This window comes from Suncus etruscus, chromosome 11 (assembly GCF_024139225.1).
Source record: "Suncus etruscus isolate mSunEtr1 chromosome 11, mSunEtr1.pri.cur, whole genome shotgun sequence".
Classification (NCBI taxonomy): Eukaryota; Metazoa; Chordata; class Mammalia; order Eulipotyphla; family Soricidae; genus Suncus; species Suncus etruscus.
This window is the reverse complement of record NC_064858.1, coordinates 8,076,041-8,103,208: the sequence shown is the minus strand read 5'-3', so window position 1 is coordinate 8,103,208 and position 27,168 is coordinate 8,076,041. Positions and strand designations below refer to the sequence as shown.

Sequence of the window (27,168 nt, the reverse complement as noted above, 5' to 3'; positions counted from 1 at the left end):
AAGCTAGACAAGTGCCTTGCCTGCTGTCTTATTGCTGTCTGACCTCTCTTCAATGTTTTATTATGTATTTATTTGTTTGGTTGGTTTGGATTGATTTGGTTTTTGGGCTAAACCCAGTGGCACTCAGGGATCACACCTGGCAGGCTCAGAGGACTATATGGGGTGCCGGGGATTAAAGCCAGGTCTGCTGCATGCAAGGCAAACAAATACCCTCCCCACTGTGCTGTTGCTCCAGCCTCCTCTTCAATGTTTTAAACAACATCTATAGCCACTAAAAATTCTTCACACACTCAAGAATTAAATGAATGAAAAATGAAGAGAGAGAGGTCACATGAAAGTCCTAATGAAACAAGGTAATGGAAGTACCCGAGCAGGCGCCGCCCATCTCAGGCACCCACCTCTGGCTATTCTCCTCTTCGATGTTGGTGAGGCCCGTCACTGAACTGCTCAGCTGCTTCCACACTGTGCTCAGATCCCCAGACTCCAGTGCCCTGTTGATGAGGGCCACCGAGGACAGCATCTCCACCGCCACGGAGAGCTCAGGATGGGTGAGGCTATGCTAATGGGAGGGAGCCAGGGCGGAACATGGAAGGTTACATATTTTGTCACCCCTAAGAACCCAAATTTCTTGTAAGGAAAAATAAAGAGGGCCAGAGAAGTAGCACGGCAGGGAGGGAGCTGGCCATGCATGTAGCCAACCCAGGTTCAATCCCTCGCATTCTATTTGGTCCCCTGACCCAGCCAGAAGTGATCCCTGAGTTCAGACCCAGGAGTGGCCCAAGCACTGCATTCCACTCCCTCCAGCCATCCCCTGCAGCAGCTGGGTTGGGCTTGCTTACCTCGGGGCTCTGCTGCTGCAGCGTGGACAGCTCCTTCTGATACAACTCGGCGGCAAATGGGTACACCTGTGGCAGTTGGGCTTCAGGGTTCATGAGCTCCAGAACAGTCTTCTCAGCAGCCCCCTTCTGGATGGCCGCATTGATGGCCGCCACTGCAGCCAGTCCTGACAGAAAGCAGAGCAGGAAGGCAGTGAATTGGTGCTCCCTGAGGGTGCTGAGGGGCTCACAGACCAGGAGGCTGTGTGGCAGGGAGCCTGCCTTGATGCCTACCCTGAACCCTCATCTCTCGAATGCAGTGTTCATAGTCTGAGGGGACTTGGGCAGCTCTTGAACTCGGTCTACAGAGCTGTGTCAGGTCTGGGTCAGCAGCTGAAGGGCAGGAGCCCCAGACTCGATCTCCTGCACTGCATGGTCCCTGAGCATCAAGCTGGGTATCTGAGCCCTGCCAAATGTGGCCCCCAAAACAATGACTAAGCTGTTTTAAAAAGCCTCTTCAACCTCACCACCCCAATCTACCCTCTAGGCTCCACTTAAACCTCTCCCCTAAAGTCCCAAACACAACACCAGCCTCCTGCAACTCTACAGCTCCTTTCCTATATAACACAGCCTATGCCTGCTGAAAAAGCCTCATTCTGCCTGTTCCTCAGGCTCATCAGTCTCACCCTCCTTCTTCTCATGCCTGGATTAGGAGCCTCCTTTCCATGCCCCTCTGCCAGCTGAGCCCTAGGCACTCACTTCCTCCAGTTCCCTGTCCCACCTGAGCCATTACTGCTTATAAAACTGGGAGACTGGGAGATCGTCAGAGGTGGTGCTGGTCAGTGGGCTCGGGGTGGGAGAGAATGAGGGGTGTCAGGCCCAGTCACAGGCTGCCCAGGGACACACAGCCACCTCCTCCCCAATGATCCTCTTGGCCCTCACAAAAGCCCCTTACTTCTCTGGTAATGCTGAGCACTGATGTTTGCAGCATCCACTCCAACCTGCAGCTCCTCCTTCTGCAGGGGATCGGCATGGCCACCCTGGAGGAGGCAGAAACTCAGTGAGAAGCCACAGCAGCCTGTGACCAGCAGCCCTTGCTGAAGCAGAGCCCCCTAAAAGTGAGTCAACCAACCCCCCCAAAAGATGGAGAAAACCCTCCCCACAAGCCCATGTCCCACCTGCCGCTTCTGCTGCCGGTCCCCAAGGAGCTGCTTCAGGTACCAGTCTCCGTTCTGCTGCTGCAACCCCCGCAGGCCCAGGGCTGGGGACTGCAGGGCCTTCAGCAAGGCTGGCACAGATCCCTGGTCTAAAGCACTGTCCACGCTTGCCACTGCAGCCACGGCTGAGGAAGGTAAAGGTGACACCAGCAAAGTTGATGTCAGGCCTCAGTGTGGGTGATTCCTCCTTTCCCAATCCAGCCAATCCCAATTTCAGATCAGGGCCAGAGCACGGCCTTTGTTTTGAAGGCCCCGAAACATGGTCTGGGCCTGGAGAAGCGATGTCAGGCATGGAGCATGGGACTTCCCAACAGGCAACTGGCTAGGTAGAATTGACTCTGCATACCGGCCCTGGAGCTTCCCGAAGAGCTTGGTGACGGCTCACAGGCTGCTCCTAGCACACAGAGCCGCTTCTGTCCCCCAGGTACATGGCCCAGGAGCACTGCCACGAGCAGCCCCAAATCTTGCCCTAGCGCTCATGTGGGGGGCATTATGAAGCATCAGCCTGTACCAAGTGTGCCTACATGCCTGCTAGGATGCCAAATCATTATGAGAAAGGATCCCCTCAGACAGAAACTACTTTGGGAAGGGCTCTGTCACACTGAGACACAGTCCCCATCTCCACCCCACCCCTGCCTCTCTGAGAGCCCTCAGTACCTGGAGGAAATGGGGTTTGGGGTGCCTGGCCATTCTACTTTTTCCTATGTCATTTGTCCATTTCTCTGTAGCAGAATTGGACAGATCTAAGACACTGCTTACTTCCTCCCAATCACTATGGGCCAACTAACCACTCCCTTGCCCCCAAAACATTTGCCGTCTGACACATGTGGACAGAGGTGTGGACAAGCTGGCCCAAGAGCTCTAGCCTCACGGTGCTGACCATGGAGACAGAGAAACAAACAAAAACATACAGAGGGAAGAAAGGGGTTTCTTAAGGCTGCAATGCCAGCATCAGTTCACCATGCCGAAGACCACACTGCTTCCTAGAGACCTGTACTAGTCCCAGGACCTGAATGGATATAAGTAACAGCTAGGCAAATGGGGTTCTCTAGGGCCAAGTCTGCAAGAACTCTTCTAGAGAAGGATCTGCATCTGTTTGGCAAGTAATGAAGAACCAGTGCATGTGACTGAGCAGGAGAGAAACAACATGAAACTGTAACTTTCAAGAAATTCCTTTCTCAAAGGTAGGCCTCCACAAATACACAAAGCTGACATAGAGTGATCTGTGTTGTTTCAATATTCTGCTCTGAAGGATGGGCATAAAATTGTTAAGAATGATTATTTCTGGGGCCGGAGAGAAAGCACAGCAGATAAAGCAATTGGTTTGCATGCAGACAACCTGGGTTCAATCCCAGCATCGCCTATGGTGCTCTAAGCATCATGAGGAATGATTCCTAAGAGCAGAACCAGAAGTAACCTCGGGGCATTGGCGATCATGCCCAACAACAACAAAAAGGAGTGTTTTATTTGTTTATTCCTGGATGATTTGTAATACTTTTTGAATACAAAACTGAAACTACAAAGGACTCTAAAATATGGGATATGCAGTGTCAGAAAAAGCTGAGGTGGAGGACTGGGAGTTTAAGGCCTGGGACTGCCAGCCTCACTGAGCTGGATGGATCCCGGCAACACTGCTGCCTACCATACCTGGAGCTTCGAATGGTTCCTACCAGCAAGTCCACAAAGAAGTGTGAATCCTGATGATTATCACTGACAGACAGATGGGCGGACACTAGAATCCTGAGGAACATCACTGACTGATGGGTGAGCACTAGCATCCTGAGGAACACCACTGCCTGGCGGGTGAGGTCTACAATCTTGATGAACACGACTGACTGATGGGTGAGCAAGATGGCAAGGCTGTTTGATCCCCGATGAGCACTGAGCAAACGATGTGAGTCTCAGTGAGCACAGCTGACGTGACTCCCCGAGAGCACCACAGCCAGGTGTGTTTGTGTGTGTGTGCATTTGTGTGTACAAGTGTGCATGTACTCCTGATCACCACAGAGAAGGGGAAGCACAGCAGGAAGTAACTGGGCTGGCCCCTGCACTCACAGTTGACTTTGTTGACATTGCCCTGGATCTCAGCTTGGGTGAGCAGCTCCTCATACACATCTCTTTCCCGCTCCGAGTTTTCTGTCTGAGGACGAGGGAAATGAAATCCAGTTAGCTCAGGATTCTTATACCACAGCAGGGCCTATGATCCGCTCGGTACTAGACCCAGAGAAGGGAAGGCTCAGACCCTTCCAAGGGCCCCAGAAACCTCAGGAGAAGCCACCGGAAGACATCCCAACCCGAGAGGCAGATCAGCAGGTGGGTGAGCCCCAATCAGCTCCTTTTTGATCACAGCAAGTGTACCCAGGACTGTCCTCAGGCTGCTACTTATGGGGGCCAGTTTGTCCTTCTCTTGGGGCTCAGTGCCTACTCTGATCACAGGCTGCTTTCACCTTGTCACCTGGCCATATCCCACTGTACCACCACTTATTTAAAGAAAGGCAAGTACACTCGTCAAGTCTTGTTTATTTGCTTGCTTTGGGGGCCCGCACAAGCTGTGCTCAGGGCTTACTACACATTTCTAGGAAATTCTAGAAAATGCAAACTACAGGGTCCAGTGAGATAGTACAGTGGGGAGGGTGCTTGCCTAGCACTCAGCCAGTCCACATTCAATCCCAGGCATCTCACAGGTTCCCCTGAGCCATCCAGGAGGGAGCTATGATTGCAGAGCCAGGAATAAACCCTCAGTAATGCTGGTGTGGTCCCAAAGACATATAAATACACAAACAATAAACAATTGTTGATATAATAACAAATGACATACCCCTTGGATAACCCACTGTAATGACAGTTGGACCTGGACATGCCCCTTGACCTTTTTCATGCCAGGAATAAAAAGAAAAACTTAGACAATTGGGTAGGGGGAGGGGGCCCAGGATAGTGACCAGAGCAGCGCAGGCCAAGGTCCACAGGGGGAATGCCTGCTTTGTATTTATTCCTCTATCTTTATCTAACTCAGATCTATAGACCTCCTCCAGGCTCCTCTGGCTGATGCATGCCCACCCCCCAAAAAAAAAACTCTTGGGTAGTGGCAGACTTGAAGTTCCATGCTGGAATAAAAAGTATACTTTGTTTCTAACTCTCTCTCCTCTCCTCTCTCTTGGCCAAGTGGCTACTACAAACTAAAACGATAGTTTGGCAGGGATCAGGGACAGGATGTCGGGGTAGTAAGGTGAACTGCAAGAGGCGACCTGGTAACTTCTATGACAAACACATTTGTCAAAATTCGTCAACTTACACTTAAAATGTGGACATTATTGTATGTAAATAATGCCTCAATAAAACTCGTGTTTTAAAATGGGGTTGCATGAAAAGGTAAAAGAATATAGATCATGTAGAACTGGTATTTCATTTTTACCCTGTTTTTAGCATTCGCCATTTTATTCTGCTTGGCCTGGTAAAGTACATCCTGGTAGGTGGAGGCCAAAACCTCATCAAGGTTCACGAGCATGGCGTTGGGGTTCCTCAGGGCTGTAAAGGTGTCTGCAGGGACTCTTCGGTCCACAGCCTCATTAATGGCGATCACAGCAGCGTGCACTGAAGGACATGGATAGTTAGTTGGTCACACACACATGGGGCACATGGCAGCCCCTCTTCCACACAGAGCATGGTGACCCATTAGGTTGGAGTGTTGATTTACATGATGTTAACCTCTTGTAATGGTAATTGAACCTGATCGTGCCCCCTGGACAAGCCCTTGGGATTGGATTTGGACATGACCCCTGTAATGGACAAGGGTCTAGTGGGTATTTAGGGAAAAAGCTTGACAGTTGGAGGGAGATGGGGGGGGGGGTCCAGAGTAGAGTCCAGAACAGAGCCTGCTGGCCTGCAGGATCTCATCGTGTGACCCAGAACCCTCCTGAGGACTCGGCAACTGCACAACTCCCAGAAAGTCTCTCTTACATGCCGCTTCATCCACTGAGAGCTCATTAGCCAGGATACCACCAATCTTGCTGAAAGCAGGCATCTGGATCCCGTACTTCTCCAGCTCGATCTTCATGTTATTGATTTCTTCTTCTACAAGGACCAAGACCCGGGGAAGCAATGTCAAGGCTTTTCCACGACTCAGAGAAAGACAAGCCTCAAACAAGTGTTGTCTACCTCCTAGCATCGTGATGGGATACATAGAAAGCATTCGACAGGGGCCGGAGAGATAGCATGGAGGAAAGGCGTTTGCCTTTCATGCAGAATGGTGGTTCGAATCCCGGCATCCCATAAGGTCCTCAGTGCCGGCCAGGGGCGATTTCTGAGCATAGAGTTAGGAGGAACCCCTAAACGCTGCTGGGTGTGATGCAAAACCAAAAAAACCAAAACAAACAAACAAACAAACCCTCCAGAAAGCATTCGACATACTGACTCACATGGCGCAAGTCAATAATATCAACAGATCTTAACCATGTTGCTATTAACAAGAGCATAACAAGTAACTAAGAAATCCCCCAAAAAATGAGTTTATGTAACTGGCTACTGGTGGCATTTCTTCCAGGAACTTATGAATGGACATTGCTCAGGGCTGACTCCTGGCTCTGAGTTCAGGGATCACTACTGGTGAGGCTGGGTGATTCATTTACGGTGCCAGAAATTGAACCTGGGTCATCTGCATGTTGAACTATTGCTCTGGCCCCAATGAAAGAGCTTCAAAGGGAGTACAGAGAGAAGAGAATCAGAAGCCGGGGTTATCTCAATCCTCATACTCCAGACTCCTACTGCTATTACATAGTTTCATTCCAAAGGCAGGAAGCCAACTGATAAACTACACATCAGGCTTGGCCCCTGCCCCAGGCTGAAGGACAACTTCCCTGAGAGGAAAACTATTAATAGATAACAAGTTTATTACTATTTCTTTTTAATTCCTAGGTCCACAAAATAGTGACTGGTTTAAAGTATTTGCATCCTTATTATCACTAATTCACATTACCACTGTCTTGGTCTCCCCCATTTCTTTTGTCTGTTTGTTTGTTTGTTTTTGGGTCACACCCGGCAGCACTCAGGGGTTACTCCTAGCTCTACGCTCAGAAATCGCTCCCGGCAGGCTCGGGGGACCATTTGGGATTCAAACCAATGGCCTTCTGCATGAAAGGCAAACGCCTTACCTCCATGCTATCTCTCTGGCCCGTGTCCCCCATTTCATCTCTTCAAGAATCTCAGGGCTGGAGCAATAGTACAGTGGGGCGGGCACTTGCATTACACATGGCCAATTGGGGTTTAATCAACTCCCAGCATTCCAGATGGTCCCTCCAAGTCCACAAGGAACAATTTCTGAGCATTGAGCCAGGAGTTGAGCACCTGGCTAATCCCTGAGCACTGCCGGATGAGACCCAAAAATAAAGTCCACATAAAATGAATCTTAGAATGAATGAAACAGTCCTCTTTGCACTATCTCCCTCAGTTTGCTTTACTCATAACAGATACTTTTGGAAGGAAAGGGGAAAAACTGCTATGAGGGTTTTTTTAAACCTAAGCCAAACATTTAGTGATAGATGTTAATATTATGTTGCAAAATTTGTTCCACCTACTTAAGTATTTTATTTAGTTGGTATTGGGGTATTGGGGGGGGGCACACCCAATAGTGCTCAGGGCTTACCACTTCTTTTTCTTTTTCTTTTTCTTTTTTTTTTTTTTTTTTTTTGGTTTTTGGGCCACACCCGGCGTTGCTCAGGGGTTACTCCTGGCTGTCAGCTCAGAAATAGCTCCTGGCAGGCACGGGGGACCATATGGGACACCGGGATTCGAACCAACCACCTTTGGTCCTGGATCGCCTGCTTGCACGGCAAATGCCGCTGTGCTATCTCTCCGTGGGCTTACTTCTGACTCTACACTCAGTGATCACTCCTGGCAGGACTCAGGAGACCATAAGTGGTGCTGAAATCGAACCCAGGCTATACAATCTCTCTGGCTCTATGAATTGGTTATTATTATTGTTGTTATTGTTGTTATTCTTAGGTTTTGGAGAGATACCTGGTGATGATCAAAGGTCACTTTTGGCTCTGTGATCAAGAATTACTACTGATAGGCTCAGGGGACCATTATGGTATGCCAGGATTGAACCCAGGTCAGTTGCATGCAAGGCTAGCACCCTACATGCTGTACTATTTCTCCATTTCCAAGAATTGATACTATTAATACTTACTAGTTATTTAGTTATTGTATCTCTTTTTTTTTTTTTTTTGGTTTTTGGGCCACACCCGGTAACGCTCAGGGGTTACTCCTGGCTATGCGCTCAGAAGTTGCTCCTGGCTTGGGGGACCATATGGGACGCCGGGGGATCGAACTGTGGTCCATCCAAGTCTAGCGCAGGCAAGGCAGGCACCTTACCTCTTGCGCCACCGCCCGGCCCCTAGTTATTGTATCTCTTAGCAGAATTTCCAACTGAGGTACAAAAGTTAAGGTCCACATGATTTGTGGATTATCATACCTTGACATAACGGAGATCAGAGCCTGAAATGTCAAGTCTGAGGCTCTCCCGCCACACTACCACAAACTAATCACTCATTCTGCTTTTGATTTTTTTTTTTTTTTTTGGTTTTTGGGCCACACCCTGTGACGCTCAGGGGTTACTCCTGGCTATGCGCTCAGAAGTTGCTCCTGGCTTCTTGGGGGACCATATGGGACGCCGGGGGATCGAACCGCGGTCCGTCCTAGGCTAGCGCAGGCAAGGCAGGCACCTTACCTCCAGCGCCACCGCCCGGCCCCTGCTTTTAATTTTTAATATTAATTTGATCTTTTTCTTTTATTTTCTTTTCTTTTGTTTTTGGACCACACCCCAAGACGCTCAGAGGTTACTCCTGGTTCTGAGCTCAGAAATCACTCCTGGCTTGGGGAGAACATATGGGATGCCGGGGGATCGAATCGTGATTCGTCCTAGGTTAGTGCATGCAAGGCAAACACGCTACCACTTGTGCCATCGTTCCAGTCCCCGATCTTTTTATTTTCTTATTGGTTGGCCTTCCAGAAGGGTGTTCGGGGAAACCTAGGGCTGGGTGACGTGCTGCTCCCAACAGAGTTGGGCCATCAGGGCCAAAGCCCAGAAGTGTAGGGAGGCCCAGGGCTCAAGTTCAGAGTTTAGAACAAGCGAGGCATATGCTGAGCCCTGTGAGTGCTTGTCTTCCATTTTGAAGCCCAGGGCTGCTGCACCTAGGTTGTCCCAACCGTGATCCCTTACCTGTGAAGTCGACTTTTCCATACAGGTCTTGGATCTGAGGAGCCAGGCCTAGTTTAAACAGGTACAGACTAGAAGACACAAATGGACAAAGTTAGGCTCCTGGCTGTACCTCGCTAGTGCTCCTAGCAAGGAGACCGTCAGCAGAAGGTACCCATATATTCAAACACATTCTCAGCACTCCACTGTGCCTCCCTTTGCAGTTACCACACTTAGTCATGGAGCCCCTTTGCATTTTATAGAACATTCTAAAGAGTTACATATTGTAATGTCAAATGCACTGGCCTTGAAATCAACAGAAAACAAGTCAAGGCCCAGATGGCACAAATCCAATGTGCCAGATGAAAATGAGCATAGACCAGGTCTCTCTTTACTTCAGCGTATCTTCCTGTGGCCAATAAATTTCAGAAAAGTCCCATAAACATGTTTCACACACTGAGGCCAGAGCGATGGCGCAAGTGGTAAGGCATCTGCCTTGCCTGGCTAGCCTAGGATGGACCATGGTTGAATTCCCTGGTGTCCCATATGGTCCCCCAAGTCAGGAGCAATTTCTGAACACATAGCCAGGGGTAACCCCTGAGCATCAAAACAAACAACAAAAAAAAAGTTTCAGGGCCTGGAGAGATAGCACAGCGGCGTTTGCCTTGCAAGCAGCTGATCCAGGACCAAAGGTGATTGGTTCAAATCCCGGTGTCCCATATGGTCCCCTGTGCCTGCCAGGAGCTATTTCTGAGCAGACAGCCAGAAGTCACCCCTGAGCACTGCCGGGTGTGGCCCCAAAACCAAAAAAAAAAAAGAACATTTTAACTGTTTTGGGGCCGGGCAGTGGCACTAGAGGTGAAGTGCCTGCCTTGCCTTCCTTAGCCTAGGACAGACCGTGGTTCGATCCCCCTGTGTCCCATATGGTCCCACAAGCCAGGAGCGACTTCTGAGCGTCACCTGGTGTGGGCCAAAAACCAAAAAAAGAAAAGAAAAAAAAAGATAAAAAAAAAAAGTTTCATGGGCCCAGAGAGATAGCACAGAGGCGTTTGCCTTGCAAGCAGACGATCCAGGACCAAAGGTAGTTGGTTCGAATCCCGGCGTCCCGTATGGTCCCCCGTGCCTGCCAGGAGCTATTTCTGAGCAGACAGTCAGGAGTAACCCCTGAGCACCGCCGGGTGTGACCCAAAAACCAAAAAAAAAAAAAAAAAGTTTCACACAGCAAAACTCAATTAAAGGAGATCATATCACTGAAGACACAGGTTAGTTTGGGTAACTGAAGAAGTTTTATTGATTGATTTATCAAAAATTGTTTTTGGGGCCGGAGAGATAGCATGGAGGTAAGGCGTTTGCCTTTTATGCAGGAGGTCATTGGTTCAAATCCCGGCATCCCATATGATCCCCCGAGCCTGCCAGGAGTGATTTCTGAGCGTGGAGCCAGGAGTAAACCCTGAGCACTGCCGGGTGTGGCCCCAAACAAAACAAAACATAAATGTTTTTGATTTTGAGCCACATCTAACTGTGCTCAGGGCTTACTCCTGGCTCTGCACTCAGGGACCATATGCCATGCTGGAACCAAAACCAGGTCAGAAGCTCGCAAGTCAAGTGCTCGCCCCACTGTGCTATATCACCTGGCCCCTGACCCCTGATGTGCTTTCTTTAGAGTAAAATGATCAAGACAGAACTATGAAATTTTTCTCTTGTAAGATTTAAAATCTATTCAATAATCTCCAAAGCAAAATAGCAAGTCACTTTCCATACATGTTTCCTTACATAGGCACACATGTGCCCAAGCACATCACCTTCACGTCCCCTCTTGAGAGGTGGACTTCTGGACTTTCACACTGGTTTGTGTGCTGGGGCTCTCTCCCCTTTTAGAGAAACCGGTGCTCTCTTTTGCTGCTGCTGTTGTTGTTGTTTTGGGGGGGATAACAGTGCCACCAGGAGTTATCCTGGCTCTGCACTCAGAAATCGCTACTGGCAGGCTTGGGGACCATATGGGATGCCAGGGATAGAACCTGGGTCTGTTCCGGATTGGCTAAGTGCAAGGTAAATGCCCTACCACTGTGCTATTGCTCTTGTCCCTGTGCTCTCTCTTGAGAGATTACTCTCTCTTTTTTATCCTCTCCCTCCCCTTCTTTCAAATAAACCTGCTTTTTTACTTAAAATTTTTCCTTATATATTCTTCCCACATTCTGTCTGTATTCTAAAATTGTAAAATTCTTTTTCTCCAGGAATTTCTCCTTCTTTTATTTCTTTTCTTTTCTTTCTTTTTTTTTTTTTTTTTTTTTGGTTTTTGAGTCACACCCAGCAGTGCTCAGGGGTCACTCCTGGCTCCACACTCAGAAATCGCTCCTGGCAAACGCCTTACCTCCATGCTATCTCTCTGGCCCCCTTTTATTTCTCCTTTAAAACAGGAAGTGGCTGCCATACTTCATGAAAAAATCAGTAATGTCCCTCTCACAGCCCGGGAATTGGCTTTAATGCCTTTCCCTGGTCAGGGAAGATGCTGGTGGGCTACAAGGAGGAAGAGGAGGCCAGCTCTCCTTTTCATGACCAGGAATGCTAGCACTAGAAAGGGAATCATAACGGCCTCTCAGACATCCGATCACACTCAACAGCTGAAATTTTAAAACTCGTAATAGTAAACATCACTTCCCGATCTTGTTACTGTGTCCCTCCAAGCTTATCTTCAAGTAAGCTATCAGGTACCTATCAGGGCCTGTAATGGAACTCACATTTCTCTCTCTTTATTTAAGCTGTTCTTAGGCAGAAGAAAAAAAACTGTCCCAGTCTGTTTGGGTTCTGATACTCTCTGCTGACTGCGCAGCAGCTTCAAATAAATCACTCCATAGATAGGGAAGATTACTAGTAAAGGCTGCTCAACAGGGCTGAGCAGGTAGAGGCCGAGGTTTCTTATCTGAATGCCCCAGGATTTCTTAGATAATAGAAGGGCTTTACAAAATAAATAGTATTTAAAACATTTCTTGGGGCACATTCTTTGCCACCCACATCATAGACTACAATATGTACCTTTTCTCTCCTTTAACACTCCTTACTTTTTTTTTTTTTCAAAATAAAACTATTTTACTTCAAAAGTTTTAAATAAAATGACTTTTAAATACTAAAGACATAAAAATAGAATGCCTTTTTTTTTTGGAGGGGGGGCGGTCCAAACTCGGTGGTGCTCAAGGGTTACTCTTGGCTCTGCACTAAATAGCTCCTGGCAGGCACTAGGGACCATTTGGGATGCTGGAATTCGAACCACCATTCTTCCTAGAAGGGCTGCATGCAAGGCAAATGCCTTACCACTGTACTATCTCTCTGGCCCCAAAAGATAGAATGTCTTGAGGAAATGCTCATAATAAAATGTACTACTTCCCTGCAAAAACATATACACAAAATTATATTAAATATTTTAGATAACCTCAATAATCAGAGTTTGCCAATAAGAATAAACTAAACTTGGGGTGGGAGCAGTGGTGCAAGCGGTAGGGTGTTTTGTCTTGTTTGTCTAACCTAGGATAGACCACGATTCAGTCCCCCAGCGTCCCATATGGTCCCCAAGTCAGGAGCAATTTCTGAGTGCATAGCCAGGAGTAACCCCTGAGTGTCACTGGGTTTGGCCCAAAAACCAAAAACAATTAAAAAATAAACTAAATTTAAACTCATACAGTTCTTTTCTGAATTGAGGATAAAGGACTATTGGGCCTATTTAATTCCCAAACCAGTTCTTAAATAAAATGTCCTAGAATGGAAAAGGCATAGAAACACACTCAGATGAACAAAAGGTTAAGGCTCTCCTCAGAGAGTCAAGTGGTGGGTTGAAGCAATAGCACAGCAAGGAGGGCGCTTGCCTTGCACACAGGTGACCCAAGTTTCATTCTCAGCATCTTATAGGGTCTCCTGAGCCTGCCAGGAGTGATCCTTGAGCACAGAATCAAGAGTAACCTCTGAGCAATACAGAGTGGCCCAAAAACAAACAAAAAGTCTGTTTGCACTGATTTCCAAAAGGGGGCCTAGAGCCCAGTCCAAGCAAAGGGAGCTGCTTGGAGCACTATCTTTTTGGGTCATAACCTAGAGGTGCTCGCTCAGGGGACTGTGTAAGGTGCTGGGAATGAAGCCGGGTCCGCCACATGCAAGGCAAATACTCTACTCACTGTACTACTGCTCTGGGCCCTTAAGTACTGCCTTATAGTAAGAAGAGCCTTGAAGAAGAGTAATTGCCAACATTTCCCACTTGCCATGTTATCACCAACCTGCTCCTTGAGACTCCATGAGAGGCAAGAAATCAAAGTGATCCTCCAGAACACCTGTTACCAGCCGTTCTCACGACCCAGGAGCATGTGGGACCTGCCTTCTCCCCTTTCCCACTCTGGCCCCTTCAGTGGATGACCCCACAACTCTTTCCCTCTCCAAGAGAGACCTGGGCTATGCTGTACAGACTTCAGGGAACACCAGGACTCCTGCCAGCCTAGTCCCTGTGCCAGCCAAATGCAGGTGCCCATTATCGGTGCAGTCCTCATGAGGTTATCAACACAGACAGACCTCAAGCAACACTAAGCCAAGCACAATACTCAAAATTAATCTGATTTAGGCTCAATTATATTTATATATACAATCTCTGTTCCTGCCAATAGTAATGCCTGAGCGTTACCAGGTATGACACAAGAACAACTACAAAAAGGACATAGTGGTTTCATATAAAACCATTTCAGCTCTTAAAACTAAAATGAAACAATAAAAATTTTCAAATGTATATGATTTTTATTATTTTTAAAAGATAATAATTTAATGGGGCTGAAGAGATAGCATAGAAGTAGGGTGTTTGCCTTACATGTGGCCAATCCAGGTCGAACCTGGGTTTAATCCCTGGGTTTAAACCTGGTTTAATCCCATATGGTCCCCCGAGCCTGCCAGGATCAATTTCTGAGTGCAGAGCCAGGAGTAATCCCTGAGCGCTGCCTGTTGTGCCCACCCCCCAAAACACCCAAAGAGATAATAATTAAAAATAATATTATATCCATACAGAGTGGAAATGGTCTAAAGACTAAGGCGCCTGACTTGTATGCAGTGGAACCAAAACAGACCGCGGTTCAAATCCCCATGTCCCCTATGGTTCCCCGAACCTGCCAGGAGTCACTTCTTAGTGCACAACCAGGAGGAACCCCTGAGCGCCACCCGGTGTGACCCCTAAACAAACAAACAGAAGACAAAAAAAATACTATATCCCAAGTAAAATGTCAATTTCACAGAAACACTAGCTGAATAATGAAAGATCATACTCTGCCTCTAGAATCAAACAACTTACTCTTTTTTTTTTTTTTTTTTTTTTAGTTTTTGGGCCACACCCAGTAACGCTCAGGGGTTACTCCTGGCTATGTGCTCAGAAGTTGCTCCTGGCTTAGGGGACCATATGGGACACCGGGGGATCGAACCGCGGTCCGTCCTAGGCTAGCGCAGGCAAGGCAGGCACCTTACCTCCAGCGCCACCGCCCGGCCCAAACAACTTACTCTTATGAAAATAAATTCCCTTATCTTTCTCTGTTAAACATTGCCTTTCCCCATTCTGTTATAACAATACAGTATACGAGTGAAAAATTCAGACACTAATGCAAACACTTTCTAGGGACACCTAGACAGAAAGTTGTGTGTACTGTCTAACCACAGAAAGCAAAGAACTCGGCAGCAACAGCCAGGCTAGAGTGGCTACCTTGGGAAGAGTGCCTACCTTGTACAGGGTCAACCTGGGTTTGATCCTTGGTACCCCACGTGGACCCCTGGACCTTGCCAGTAGAGACCCCTGAACAAAGACTCAATGGTTAGCCCTGAACACAGGTAGAACCTAAACACCAAAAAAACAAACAAACAAACAAACAAAACCAAAAAAACTAAACTAAACTACAATAACAAAACTTAAAAATGTGCCTGTAGCATTGGTAAAGAAATCAAGAGAGAAAGAAGAGACAGGGGCCGGAGAGATAGCACAGAAGTAGGGTGTTTGCCTTGCATGCAGAAGGTTGTTGGTTCGAATTCCGGTATCCCATATGGTCCCCCGAGCCTGCCAGGAGCGATTTCTGAGTGTAGAGCTAGGAGTAACCCCTGAGAGCTTCTGGGTGTGACAGGAAGGAAGGAAGGAAGGAAGGAAGGAAGGAAGGAAGGAAGGAAGGAAGGAAGGAAGGAAGGAAGGAAGGAAGGAAGGAAGGAAGGAAGGAAGGAAGGAAGGAAGGAAGGAAGGAAGGAAGGAAGGAAGGAAGGAAGGAAGGAAGGAAGGAAGGAAGGAAGGAAGGAAGGAAGGAAGGAAGGAGAGAGACAAAAAAATGAAAGAAAATGTAAGGTACTTAATAAACAAAGACAAGAAAAATAATCTCCGAATTACAAGAATACCAGAAGGGGAGGAAAAAAGAAAAGTGGAAGAACAAGTAGTGAAGGAGATAATGGCAGAAAATTTTCCCACTCTGGAAAGAGGCTGCTGTACAAATCCAAGAGGCAAAAAGAGTGTCAAACAAATAGACCCTAACAGAACAATACCAATACATAAAGTAATCTAAATGGCAAAAACAAAAACAAACAAAAACCCATAGAGAGATGGACTCTTTAAAGCAGTAAGAGAGAAGAAAAACCTTAAGAATATGGGGGCCGGAGAGATAGCATGGAGGCAAGGCGTTTGCCTTTCATGCAGGAGGTCATCGGTTCGAATCCCGGCACCCCATATGGTCCCCTGTACCTGCTAGGAGCAATTTCTGAGCCTGGAGCCAGAAATAACCCCTGAGCACTGCCGGGTGTGACCCAAAAACCACAAAAAAAAAAAAAAAAAAAAAAAAAAAAAAGAATAAAGGAGAGGGGGCCGGGAAGGTGGCGCTAGAGGTAAGGTGTCTGCCTTGCAAGCGCTAGCGTAGGATGGACCGCGGTTCGATCCCCCGGTGTCCCATATGGTCCCCCCAAGCCAGGGGCGATTTCTGAGCACATAACCAGGAGTAACCCCTGAGCGTCAAACAGGTGTGGCCCAAAAAGCCAAAAAAAAAAAAAAAGAAAAGAAAAGAATAAAGGAGAGGGCCCGGAGAGATAGCACAGCGGTGTTTGCCTTGCAAGCAGCCGATCCAGGACCAAAGGTGGTTGGTTCGAATCCCGGTGTCCCATATGGTCCCCCGTGCCTGCCAGGAGCTATTTCTGAGCAGACAGCCAGGAGTGACCCCTGAGCACCGCCGGGTGTGGCCCAAAAACCAAAAAAAGAACAAAAAAAAAAAAAAAGAATAAAGGAGAGAATTTTAGAATCAAACCAGATCTCCCATTTGAAACAATTCAGGCAAGAAAAGAGTGAAATGACATATTCCAATTACTGAATAAAGGAAAATTTAAACCTAAAGTCCTAGCAAAACCTCTCAGACAAAAAAGAATTTGCAACATTTGTGCTAACCAAACTGACTCTAAATGAACTACTCAAAGATCAGTTATATAAACCAAATATCCAAATGTCACAGCAACAATCCTATACAATATAATGGCACAACAATAGTTGTCAATAGTTGCTTTAAATGTCAATGGACTAAACTCTCCCATCAAAAAGCATTGAGTAGTGGACTGGATTAGGAAACAAAACTCAGCTATCTACTACCTGCAGACAATATACTTAAAATCTCAGGACAGACACAAGCTCAGAGTAAAAGGTCAGAAAACAATTATAGAAGCTACTGGAAACCAAAACAAAGCTGAGATAGTCATACTTATATCTGACTAATTTGCATTCAACTTCAAGAAAGTATCATTTCCCCCCCCCAAAAAAAAAGTACTTAAGAGACAAGATGGACACTACATATTGATCAGCGGAACAACAGACCGAGAAGTACTAACTCTGATCAACATATATGCACCAAATGTAGAGTCAGCAGAATATGTAAGGCTTTTGCTTATACATCTAAAGACACAAATAGATGCTAATGTGATAGTAGTAAGAGATTTCAACATGCCACTCTCGCCACTGGACAGATTCTTTAGGTAGAACATTAGCAAGGACATAAGGACCCTAAATAAGAAACTAGAAGAGCTGGGACTAATGGAATCTATACAGGGCCTTTCATCCTCAAAAAGCTGAATATACATTCTTCTCAAGTGCACATAGAACATTCTCTAGGATATATATCACATTTTTAGGACAAGTCTAACTTACAAAAATTTACAAACATAAGAATTATACCAAACACCCTATCAGACCACAATGCCACAGAGATGAAGACTGATTATAAAAAGAAGATGTGGAGAAAATCTAACACCTGGAGACTAAACAACACACTACTCAACAATAGCTGGATCAAAGAGGAAATTAAGGGAGAAATAAAGAGATTCCTCGAGACTAATTATAATGAAGATACAAATTACAAAAATCTATGGGATACAGTACCAGCAGTAATTAGGGGGAAACTCATAGTATTACAGGCCTACAGAAGGAGAGAAGAAAAAGACAAAATCAACAACCTAAAGGCAATTAAATATCTAGAAAGCCGGGGCTGGGAAGGTGGCGCTAGAGCTAAGGTGTCTGCCTTACAAGCGCTAGCCAAGGAACGGACCGCGGTTCGATCCCCCGGCGTCCCATATGGTCCCCCCAAGCCAGGGGCGATTTCTGAGCACATAGCCAGGAGTAACCCCTGAGCATCAAACGGGTGTGGCCCAAAAACAAAAAACAAAAAAAAAAATATCTAGAAAGCCAACAACAAAGGGACCTGAACATAAGTAGAAGAAAAGAAATAATAAAAACCAGAGCAGAAACCAACAATATAGAAACAAGAAAAACAATACAAAGAATTGATGGAACCAGGAGTTAATTTTATTCAAGTAAAGATAGACAAACCACTGGCAAGACTCACAAGAAAAAAAAAAAAAGGAAAATGTTCAAATAAATCAGATCAAAAATGAAAGGGGGAGAAATTACAACAGAACCCCCAGAAACTCAAGACATCAATGAGAGCTTATTATAAACAACTGTACTCTGTTAAGCTAGAGAATCTAGAAGAAATGGACAGATTTCTAGAAACATTTAATCTCCCAAAACTAAATGAGGAGGAAGTGGAAAGCCTGAACCGGCCAATCACAAGTAAAGAATCTCCCGGGGGCCAGTGAGGTGGCGCTAGAGGTAAGGTGTCTGCCTTGCAAGCGCTAGCCAAGGAAGGATCACGGTTTGATCCCCCGGCGTCCCATATGGTCCCCCCAAGCCAGGGGCAATTTCTGGGCGCTTAGCCAGGAGTAACCCCTGAGCATCAAACGGTGTGGCCCAAAAAAGACTCTTCCCAAGAATAAAAGTCCAGGACCAGGTGTGTTTCAGGGTGAGTTTAATCAAACATTTGAAGAAGAGTTACCATCATTGATCCTTAGTCTCTTCCAAAATATCAAAGAGAAGAGAATCATTCCTAATACTTTCTATGAAGCTAACATTATGTTCATCCCCGAAGCTGACAAAGATACTAGCAAGAAAGAAAACTACAGACCAATCTCACTGATGAACATTGATGCAAAAATCCTTAACAAAATCTTAGCAAACCGAATCCAACAACACATCAAAAAGATCATGCATCGAGGCCAGAGTGGTGGCACAAGTGATAAGGCATCTGCCTTGCATGCGCTAGCCTAGGACAGACCGTGGTTCAATCCCCCAGCGTCCCACATGTTCCCCCATGCCAGGAGTGATTTCTGAGCGCATAGCCAGGAGTAACTACCCTGAGCGTCACCCCTGAGTGCCCCCCCCCAAAAAAAGATTATACATCATGATCAAGTGGATTTCATCCCAGGGATGCAAAGGATGGTTCAATATACGCAAATCAAGCAACATCATATACCACATCAGTAAAGAGGATAGAATTCATATGATAATATCAATTGATGCAGAAAAATCACTTGACAAGATCCAACACCCATTAATAATTAAAACCCTCAGAGAAATGGGTGTGGAAGGAACCTTCCTCAAGATAGTAACAGCTTTCTATAAAAAGCCCATAGCTAACAGTATTTTTAATGGTGAAAAACTGAAAGCATTTCCAGTAAGGTCAGGCAGTAGGAAAGAATGACTATTCTCTCCACTTTTATGAAACAGAGTATTAGAAGTCCTAGCAATAGCATCAGGCAAGAGAAGGAAATCAAAGGAATCCAGATTGAAAAAGAGGAAGTCAAACTATCTCAATCTGCAGATGACATGATGATATACATAGAAGGCCCTCAAGAGTCCACCAGAAAAGCTCCTAGAAACAAGAAACCAATACAGCAAAGTGGCTGGCTATAAAGTCAATACACAAAAGACAGTTGCATTCTTTTATACAAATACCAACTCAGAGAAGAGATCAAAAAGTCTATCCCATTTTAAAAAGTGTTCAAAACTACCAGGTACCTAGGAATCAACCTAACAAGGGAGGTCAGAGAACTATGTCATGAAAATTTCAAAACACATCAGAAAGAAATTGAAGAAGACCTAAGGAAATGAAAGAACATTCCATTCTCATGGGATGGAAGAATCAATATCATCAAAATGACCATCTTGGGTCCAGAGCGATAACACAGTGGATAGGGTGTTTGCATTGCATGTGGCTGACCAGGGACCAACCTGATTTGATCCCTGACACCCCCATATGGTTCCGTGAGCCTGCCAGGAATAACCCCTGATCGCTGCCAAGTGTGGTCCAAAAACAAAAACAAAAATGACTATCTTGGCCGGAGAGATAGCACAGTGGTAAGGCGCTTGCCTTGTAACCAGCAGATCCAGGACTGAAGGTGGTTTGAATCCTGGTATCCCATATGGTCCCCCAAGCCTGCCAGAAGCGATTTCTGAGTGTAGAGCCAGGAGTAACCCTTGAGTGCTGTCGGGTGTGACCCAAAAAACCAATATATATATGGAACAATTTGTGTTAGCAGGGATGTTGTGAAAAAGGAACTCTCATCCTCTGTTTGTAGAAATGCTGCCTGGTCCAACCCCTATATGTTGGAGGTTCTCAGTATGAAGGGTTCTCAGTATTCTCAGTAAACTAAGAATCTATCTGACATATGTTCTAACAACCCCACGTTTGGATATCTATCTCAGAACAGTAAAACATTCATCCAAAACAATGTATGCACATTGCTATCCATTTCAGCACTCAGTACAATAGCTAAGACTTGGAATCAATCTAGATGTCCGAAAACAGATGAGTGGATCAAGAAGATGTGGTACATATATCCTATAGAATACTACATAGCTGTAAGGAATGATGCAATCATGCAATTCGCTGCAACTGGAAGATATTATGTTAAATAAAGTAAGCCAGAAGAAGGAGGGTAAATATAGAATTACATCACTTATATGTGGTATTTAGATTAACTGCATGAAGAAATGCAATGGTCTAAATGAGAGTTGTCTCAAACATCCTTGGCCCCGGAGAGAAGGAAAGAAACTGAGTGGAAGAGAAAAAAACACAAATAGGAAAAGATGGGGACCAGGGCGAGAACCAAACTTTAACGATCTAAACCTGGAGGGCTCGGGTGGGGGTGGGGTGGGGGCAACTGGTGGTGGTATGGGATAAACTCTGGAAACATTGGGAAGGGAAGTTGATGCTGGTGGTGGAATTGGCCCTGATTCATTGTATGTCTGAAACCCTATGAAGGACTTTGTAAATCACAATGGTTTCAATAAAATAAAACTGAAATAAAAATAAATGTACCTATGAAAGAAGCAGTTCGGGGGTGAGAATGAAGCTGGGGACAGTGGTGGGGGGATCACTTTTAGCTAATTGTATGCCAGAAACTCAACTATGAATAACTTTTTTTTGTTTTTTTTGTTTTGGGGCCACACCCAGCAGTGCTCAAGGGTTATTCCTGGCTCTGTACCCAGAAATCGCCCCTGGTAGGCTCAGGGAACCATATAGGATCCTGGGAATCAAATCACCGTCTGTCCTGGGTCAGCCACATGCAATGCAATTGCCCTACCACTGCACTATCTCTCCAGCCTAAACTATGAATAACTTTGTAAATGATGCTGGGGACTGAATAAAAAAAATCAATTTTCAAAGTTACATACTCGATTGAGATGTTACACCTAAGCTTTTTTTTTTTTTGAGGTAATAACTCAGAGAAAATAAAAATGCTTTTCAATTTATAAAGTAATGATGCTATAAATGTATAAACAATCATCACCATAATAAGTCCAATACTGTGGTTTAACTTTTGTCCACTTTAGAATAGCACTGGTTCATGGACCATGAGCTAAAAGCCACTGTTCCATTGCTATGCAGTACTCAAAGTTAAGACAGTTACCTAATGGAGAAAACTTTTCCCTTTTCATCTCTTAGCAGTTTTCACATTTCAGTAGCTGTTTTAACTATAGTCCCCAGCTTGTACAGGGCACCCTCAAGATATACTTACTTTGTAACTGAAAGTTCAAACCTTCTGACCTTCTCCCACTTCATGTCCATCACCCCCTACCAGGGGTCCTCAAACTTTTTAAACAGGGGGCCAGTTCACTGTCCTTCAGACTGTTGGAGGGCCAGATTATAGTAAAAACAAAAATTATGAACAAATTTCTATGCACACTGCATATATCTTATTTAGAAGTGAAGAAACAAAATGGGAATAAATACAATATGTGGCCTGCGGGCCGTAGTTTGAGGACCATTGCCTACACCCTCCACCTCTAGCAACCTCGTCTGTTCAGCATGTCTTTTCACCAAGAAAACGAGATTACCTGAGGGCATGAATACAGTAGATGCATCTCGGCATGTTCTTCCTGTCGTAGATATCTGTAGTTTCTGGGTAAAAAATCTACAGGGGGAAAACAAAAGCAGCAGAGTGAGATAGCAGTTCACAGGATGCATTTTGATTAGTTATTGATTCAGATAACACTGGTAGTTAGACACTGTATTAGCCTGGCACAAGTAATGAAGCAGTTTGTGTTTCACTCTCTTGAAGCATCTAATGTGGAGTGCTTAGTTATTGGGTTGGCTTTGGGGTGGTGGTGGGGGTGGTGGTTTTGATTTTTAGGCCACACCCCACAGTGCTCAGGGCTTACTCCTGGTTCTGCATTAAGGGATCACTCAGGGAACCCTCTAGGTAAAACCCAGGTCAGCTGTGTGCAAGGAAACTGCCTTACCTGCTGTATTCTCTCTCTCTCCAGGTCCTCTATGTTTATTTTAGAGGGAAGAATCTTCAACAGAACCCAAACCAGGAGAATGAGAGAATGCAGCTAGAATAATAGTAGCATCCTTAAGGAAAGCCTACCGTGGATACAGAAAGTAGGATGGCTGAAGGAAATGGATGACTAGTGGGGCAAAATTAACATTTTTTTCAATCAAAACAACAAAATGTTTCATGGAAAACAGAACTAATTGTACCAGATATTATAGAGTAAAAAAAGATAAGAACAAAAATTATACTGTTTCTCTAATTGATTCATATGTGTACCATATGAAGGGGTTAAGGAAAGCCCGACATGTAGGCATTACATGGCAGCTCTTTTTTTTTTTTTTTTTTTTTGGTTTTTGGGCCACACCCGGCTGTGCTCAGGGGTTACTCCAGGCTGTCTGCTCAGAAATAGCTCCTGGCAGGCACGGGGGACCATATGGGACACTGGGATTCGAACCAACCACCTTTGGTCCTGAATCGGCTGCTTGCAAGGCAAACACCGCTGTGCTATCTCTCCAGGCCCTACATGGCAACTCTTATTACAGGCACTGACAATGTCAGGTGAAGCACCTTCAGTTTACATGACTTGAATGTCTCCTAGGACTTAGATCACACAGAGGAGTCATTTCTAGGCTGACAGCCAAGGTCGCAGCCCTGGCATCCCTGATGGCCTTTGGGGAGTGTTCTTGGCGGTGTGGTCCATGGCAATGTATTGCTGTTAGTCAACAACAATAAGAAGGTGTCATTCACATTTAAGTCATTACAAGAGCACCCTGCAACAACATTCTACTAGTGATGGTTAACAAAGCGCTTAGTGCCACTCACACTGGAACTATGGTTAAACTGCAGTTGCCCTTTGGGAATGGCATGAAAATCGGGAACAAGAAGTTATAGGTGTCAACACAGACCAACGTGCTGTGAGAACTAGACAAACTGCACTTCCTGATGATTTTTAAGCCTGATTCCCAAACATACCACTGCGAGGAAGAGAACTTCAGCACTCTGCTCTGAAAAAAAGGACAAAGTCTAGTTTGATGCAAACTCCGGGTTGACTCCATTGCTGTCAGATACCCATGCAGCAATGCACTCAGCACTGTGTTCATTACTCACTTCCCAGCTGTCTGGTTGCCTCTGATACTCTACCCATCTTTTCTCTCAACTTTCTTCGTTATAAATACTTACAGGAAAGCACAAAGAAAATAAAAACCGCCCTTAATCTTTCCCTACACTTTCTCACAGACTTTCCCCAGAATGTTTATTTTCACACAGAAACAGTGATTTCATCTCGGCCAGAAAACACGTTCTTATAATCTTTATCTTCTTTATGTTTTGCTTTGTTTTGTTTTTACTTAACATATCATTGACAATTTCCTTTGTTGACTGACATCATTCTTATTGACTAGCTAGAGAGAGTTACAGAATTAATACCGCTAGGGAAAAAAAAAGTGGTTTACCACCCAATTTGCTGCTTGGAGGGTCCCTCCCAGTGGTGCTCAGGGAACCATATGGGACAGGGACTGAACCTAGGGCTCCTGCACATCCAGTATATGCCCCAGTCCTTAGAGTTCTCTCCTTGGCCCTGGAGCCTTCTTCCTTACCCTTTCTTTATTTCTTTGTTTTTGTTTCTGGGACACACCTGGCAATGTTCAAGGGTTATTCCTGGCTTTGTACCCAGGAGGACTGAACCCATTTTGGGAATTTACCCACTGTACTATCTCTCCAGTCCATAAATCTAATTTTTAATATAAATTTATGACTTAAAAACCAATACACAGGGCCGCCGAGGTGGCGCTAGAGGTAAGGTGTCTGCCTTGCCAGCGCTAGCCTAGGACGGACCGCAGTTCAATCCCCCAGCGTCCCATATGGTTCCCCAAGCTGGGGCGATTTCTGAGCGCTTAGCCAGGAGTAACCCCTGAGCGTCACCGGGTGTGGCCCAAAAACCAAAATAAAATAAATTAAAAAAAATAAATAAAACCCATGCACATTTTTTTTAAACAATGAACATAAAATACTTTAAAATGATCGATTTTCATGGTACTTCAGTCTACAAAATCTACAACATTAGGGGCCGGAGCAATAGCACAGCAGTAAGTTGTTTGCCTTGCATGCGGCCAACACAGGATGGACCTCGGTTCGAATCCCGGCATCCCTATATTGTCCCCCGAGCCTGCCAGGAGTGACTTTTGAGTGCAAAGCCAGGAGTAACCCCTGAGCACTGTCGGGTGTGACCCCCCCCCAAAAAAAAAAAAAAAGCAAAACAAAACAAAAAAATCTACATTAGTAAAAGTGATCATAGGGAATTTCTCAATACTGAAGTGAAGCAGAAATGATGAATAAAAGGAAAAAGAACAAAACTATTTCCTAAGACACAGAAGAGTTCCTTTATAAATTAAAAAAAGAAAGAAAGAAAGCAAAGCTCCAGTTGAGAATCATTCTAGAACAGTCAGAAGTAAGAGGCCCACAGGATTCCTACCTTAGGTAATCCGATATCATCCATGGCATTCAACCACTGAATCACATTGTCAGTGTGCCTGAAGTGCAGGCCAGTAGCCTAGAACAAATAAAAGACCATTAGCCACAGCTGCTAACAGCAACAAAGCAGATTAGTAAGAAACAAACCCTGATTCCCCAGGCTTCCTTCTGAGGTGCCACAGATCCCCGGAAGTGTACAGCCCAAGGCAGCATTATGTTTCTAAACCTCCAAAGAACTCGGACCCAATTATCTTGGCTACAACCAGTGCTGCACAGTGAGGTCCCACCAGTATTATACTGTGGGGTGTAATCAGCGTGTGTCTGAATAGTGGGGAACTAAGCAGTGCTGTATTGCTGTGGCTGTGGTCTCTCTCCCTTTAGTGCCCTGTGGCACATTCTGGAAACTCAACAGTTATCTTCAGAGTAACTGCTTAGTGAAAGAAAGCTCTTTACTCTTCTCTAAGAACTAACTCTATTAGAGTTGCTAATATTGGGTTAAGCCCTGTATTTTCTTGTTTTCCTCTGAATTTCACTTAAAACTGCCCACAGGGCCATCAGTTGCGTCCCAGGATCAATTGGTATTTGGACTCATCCTGACAATCAGCCAGCCACTCTTACTTTTGCTCTTGGTTTTACAACCTTCTACCCTCTTTTATAGTCATCCTTTATCAAAGAGACAATGCTTTTAGGAAAGCTCCCCACGTAAGTTTTGACGTAGAACTTCGCCCATGTGAACACCTCAACATAATTAAGCACCTTTTTCATTTTTCAGGGCCTTTGGCCACAGAATCAAGCCCTTCTACTTCCTTCAAATTTTAAAACAGATTAAGATTCCTTAGACACGCAGTCTCATAAGAATCTCACCTGAAACAAAGGCAAAGGCATTTCTTATCCTCTCATATGGGTGAAACTCTGTCTCCAGTCTGTCAGGTCTCTGTCAGAGCTCACACGCTGCCGAATGGACCTTACCTGGATTCCACCCACTCGTCTCACTGGTTGACAGACATGTGGAGCAACGAGCAAGACGTGCTTACCTTGTACCTAGTCTGCTCCCGATCATAGATTTTCTTCAGGGACACCACTCTGGGTGAAAAGAAGTTGCCGAGCTTGGCCAGGTAGACACCATTCCTCAGGCCCTCCTCTAGCTCAGTGGTGGGCGGCAGGTCTTCCCCGAGGCAGGCTTCCATCCACCTACAAAGAGGTAATGTGAGCATTTCTGCCTAGGGGGGATCAGCCTTCCCTGGAGGCACTCAACACAACTTTCTCAGCCTCAGCAGGCTCAGATTCCTCTGAGGCCTCAGCTCAAGAGTCAGAAGCTTAAATTTGCTGACATTCTCTCTGGTTTCAGATCTCAAACCCCACAGTGATGAGCCCAGAGAGATAGCACAGTGGCGTTTGCCTTGCAAGCAGCCGATCCAGGACCAAAGGTGGTTGGCCTGCCAGGAGCTATTTCTGAGCAGACAGCCAGGAGGAACCCCTGAGCCCAAAAACCAAAAAACAAACAGACAAACAAAAAAAAAACAAAAAAAAACCAAAAAACTCCACAGTGACTTGTTAGGTTCAAGTTTGCTTGTTCGGTTGGTTGGCTGAGTTTTTTTTCTTTTGGTTAGGGGGCATACCGGGCAATGCTAACGGCTTACTCCTAGGTCTGTGTTCAGGGATCACACCTGGCAATGCTCAGGGGACACTATGGGATGCCGTGGATCATATATAGTTATCAATTGCTCCAGCCCCTATGCTAAAATTTTAAGTTTTGGGGGAGCAGCAGAAGTAGTTATTTCGCTAAAATACTGAATACCAATGGAAACAGCAAAACCAGCAACAACAACAAAATTTCTTATGTATTTTCGAGGGAAGAAGACTGTAAAAGAAACCGATTTTCCCCCTACTCTCTCACAGATTCCAGGGAAGTTCAAGGGAAAACAAAACGCAAGCTTATCTGCATATACTTTCTTTCCATAGAAATTAAGGAACAAAAATCATTTAGGGCAAAGGCTTTTAACCAAGTTTGTTTTTTGTTTGTTTGTTTTTTATTTTGAGTCACACCTGGCAGTGCTCAGGGGTTACTCCTGGCTCTACAATCAGAAATCGCTCCTGGCAGGCTTGGGAGACCATATGGGATGCCGGGATTCAAACCACTGTCCTTCTGTCTGCAAGGCAAATGCTTTACCTCCATGCTATCTCTCCGGCCCCTTTTAACCACGTTTGACTCAGAACCCCTTTACTATCAAAGGAAAGTTATAGTTCCTTCCCCAGGGGAAAAAATGTACTTTTTAAAAATGGATTACAGGGGGCCGGAGAGATGACATGGAGGTGGAACTTTTGCCTTACATGCAGAAAG

General features: G+C 45.5%; 1 protein-coding gene across 1 annotated transcript in view; it reads right to left on the bottom strand.

The window, feature by feature from the left end:
• The window catches only part of IQGAP1 (IQ motif containing GTPase activating protein 1), an 82,625-nt gene that overhangs the window by 27,192 nt on the left and 28,265 nt on the right, over positions 1-27,168 (bottom strand). The window contains exons 3-13 of the mRNA XM_049783284.1: positions 25,862-26,018; positions 24,829-24,906; positions 21,919-21,995; positions 9,249-9,316; positions 5,990-6,103; positions 5,445-5,623; positions 4,088-4,172; positions 1,994-2,157; positions 1,771-1,855; positions 840-1,003; positions 399-559 (exon numbers count right to left, since the gene is read on the bottom strand). Of these exons, the coding sequence (XP_049639241.1) occupies positions 399-559; positions 840-1,003; positions 1,771-1,855; positions 1,994-2,157; positions 4,088-4,172; positions 5,445-5,623; positions 5,990-6,103; positions 9,249-9,316; positions 21,919-21,995; positions 24,829-24,906; positions 25,862-26,018 (1,332 nt within the window). The remainder of the gene's footprint in view (positions 1-398; positions 560-839; positions 1,004-1,770; positions 1,856-1,993; positions 2,158-4,087; positions 4,173-5,444; positions 5,624-5,989; positions 6,104-9,248; positions 9,317-21,918; positions 21,996-24,828; positions 24,907-25,861; positions 26,019-27,168) is intronic.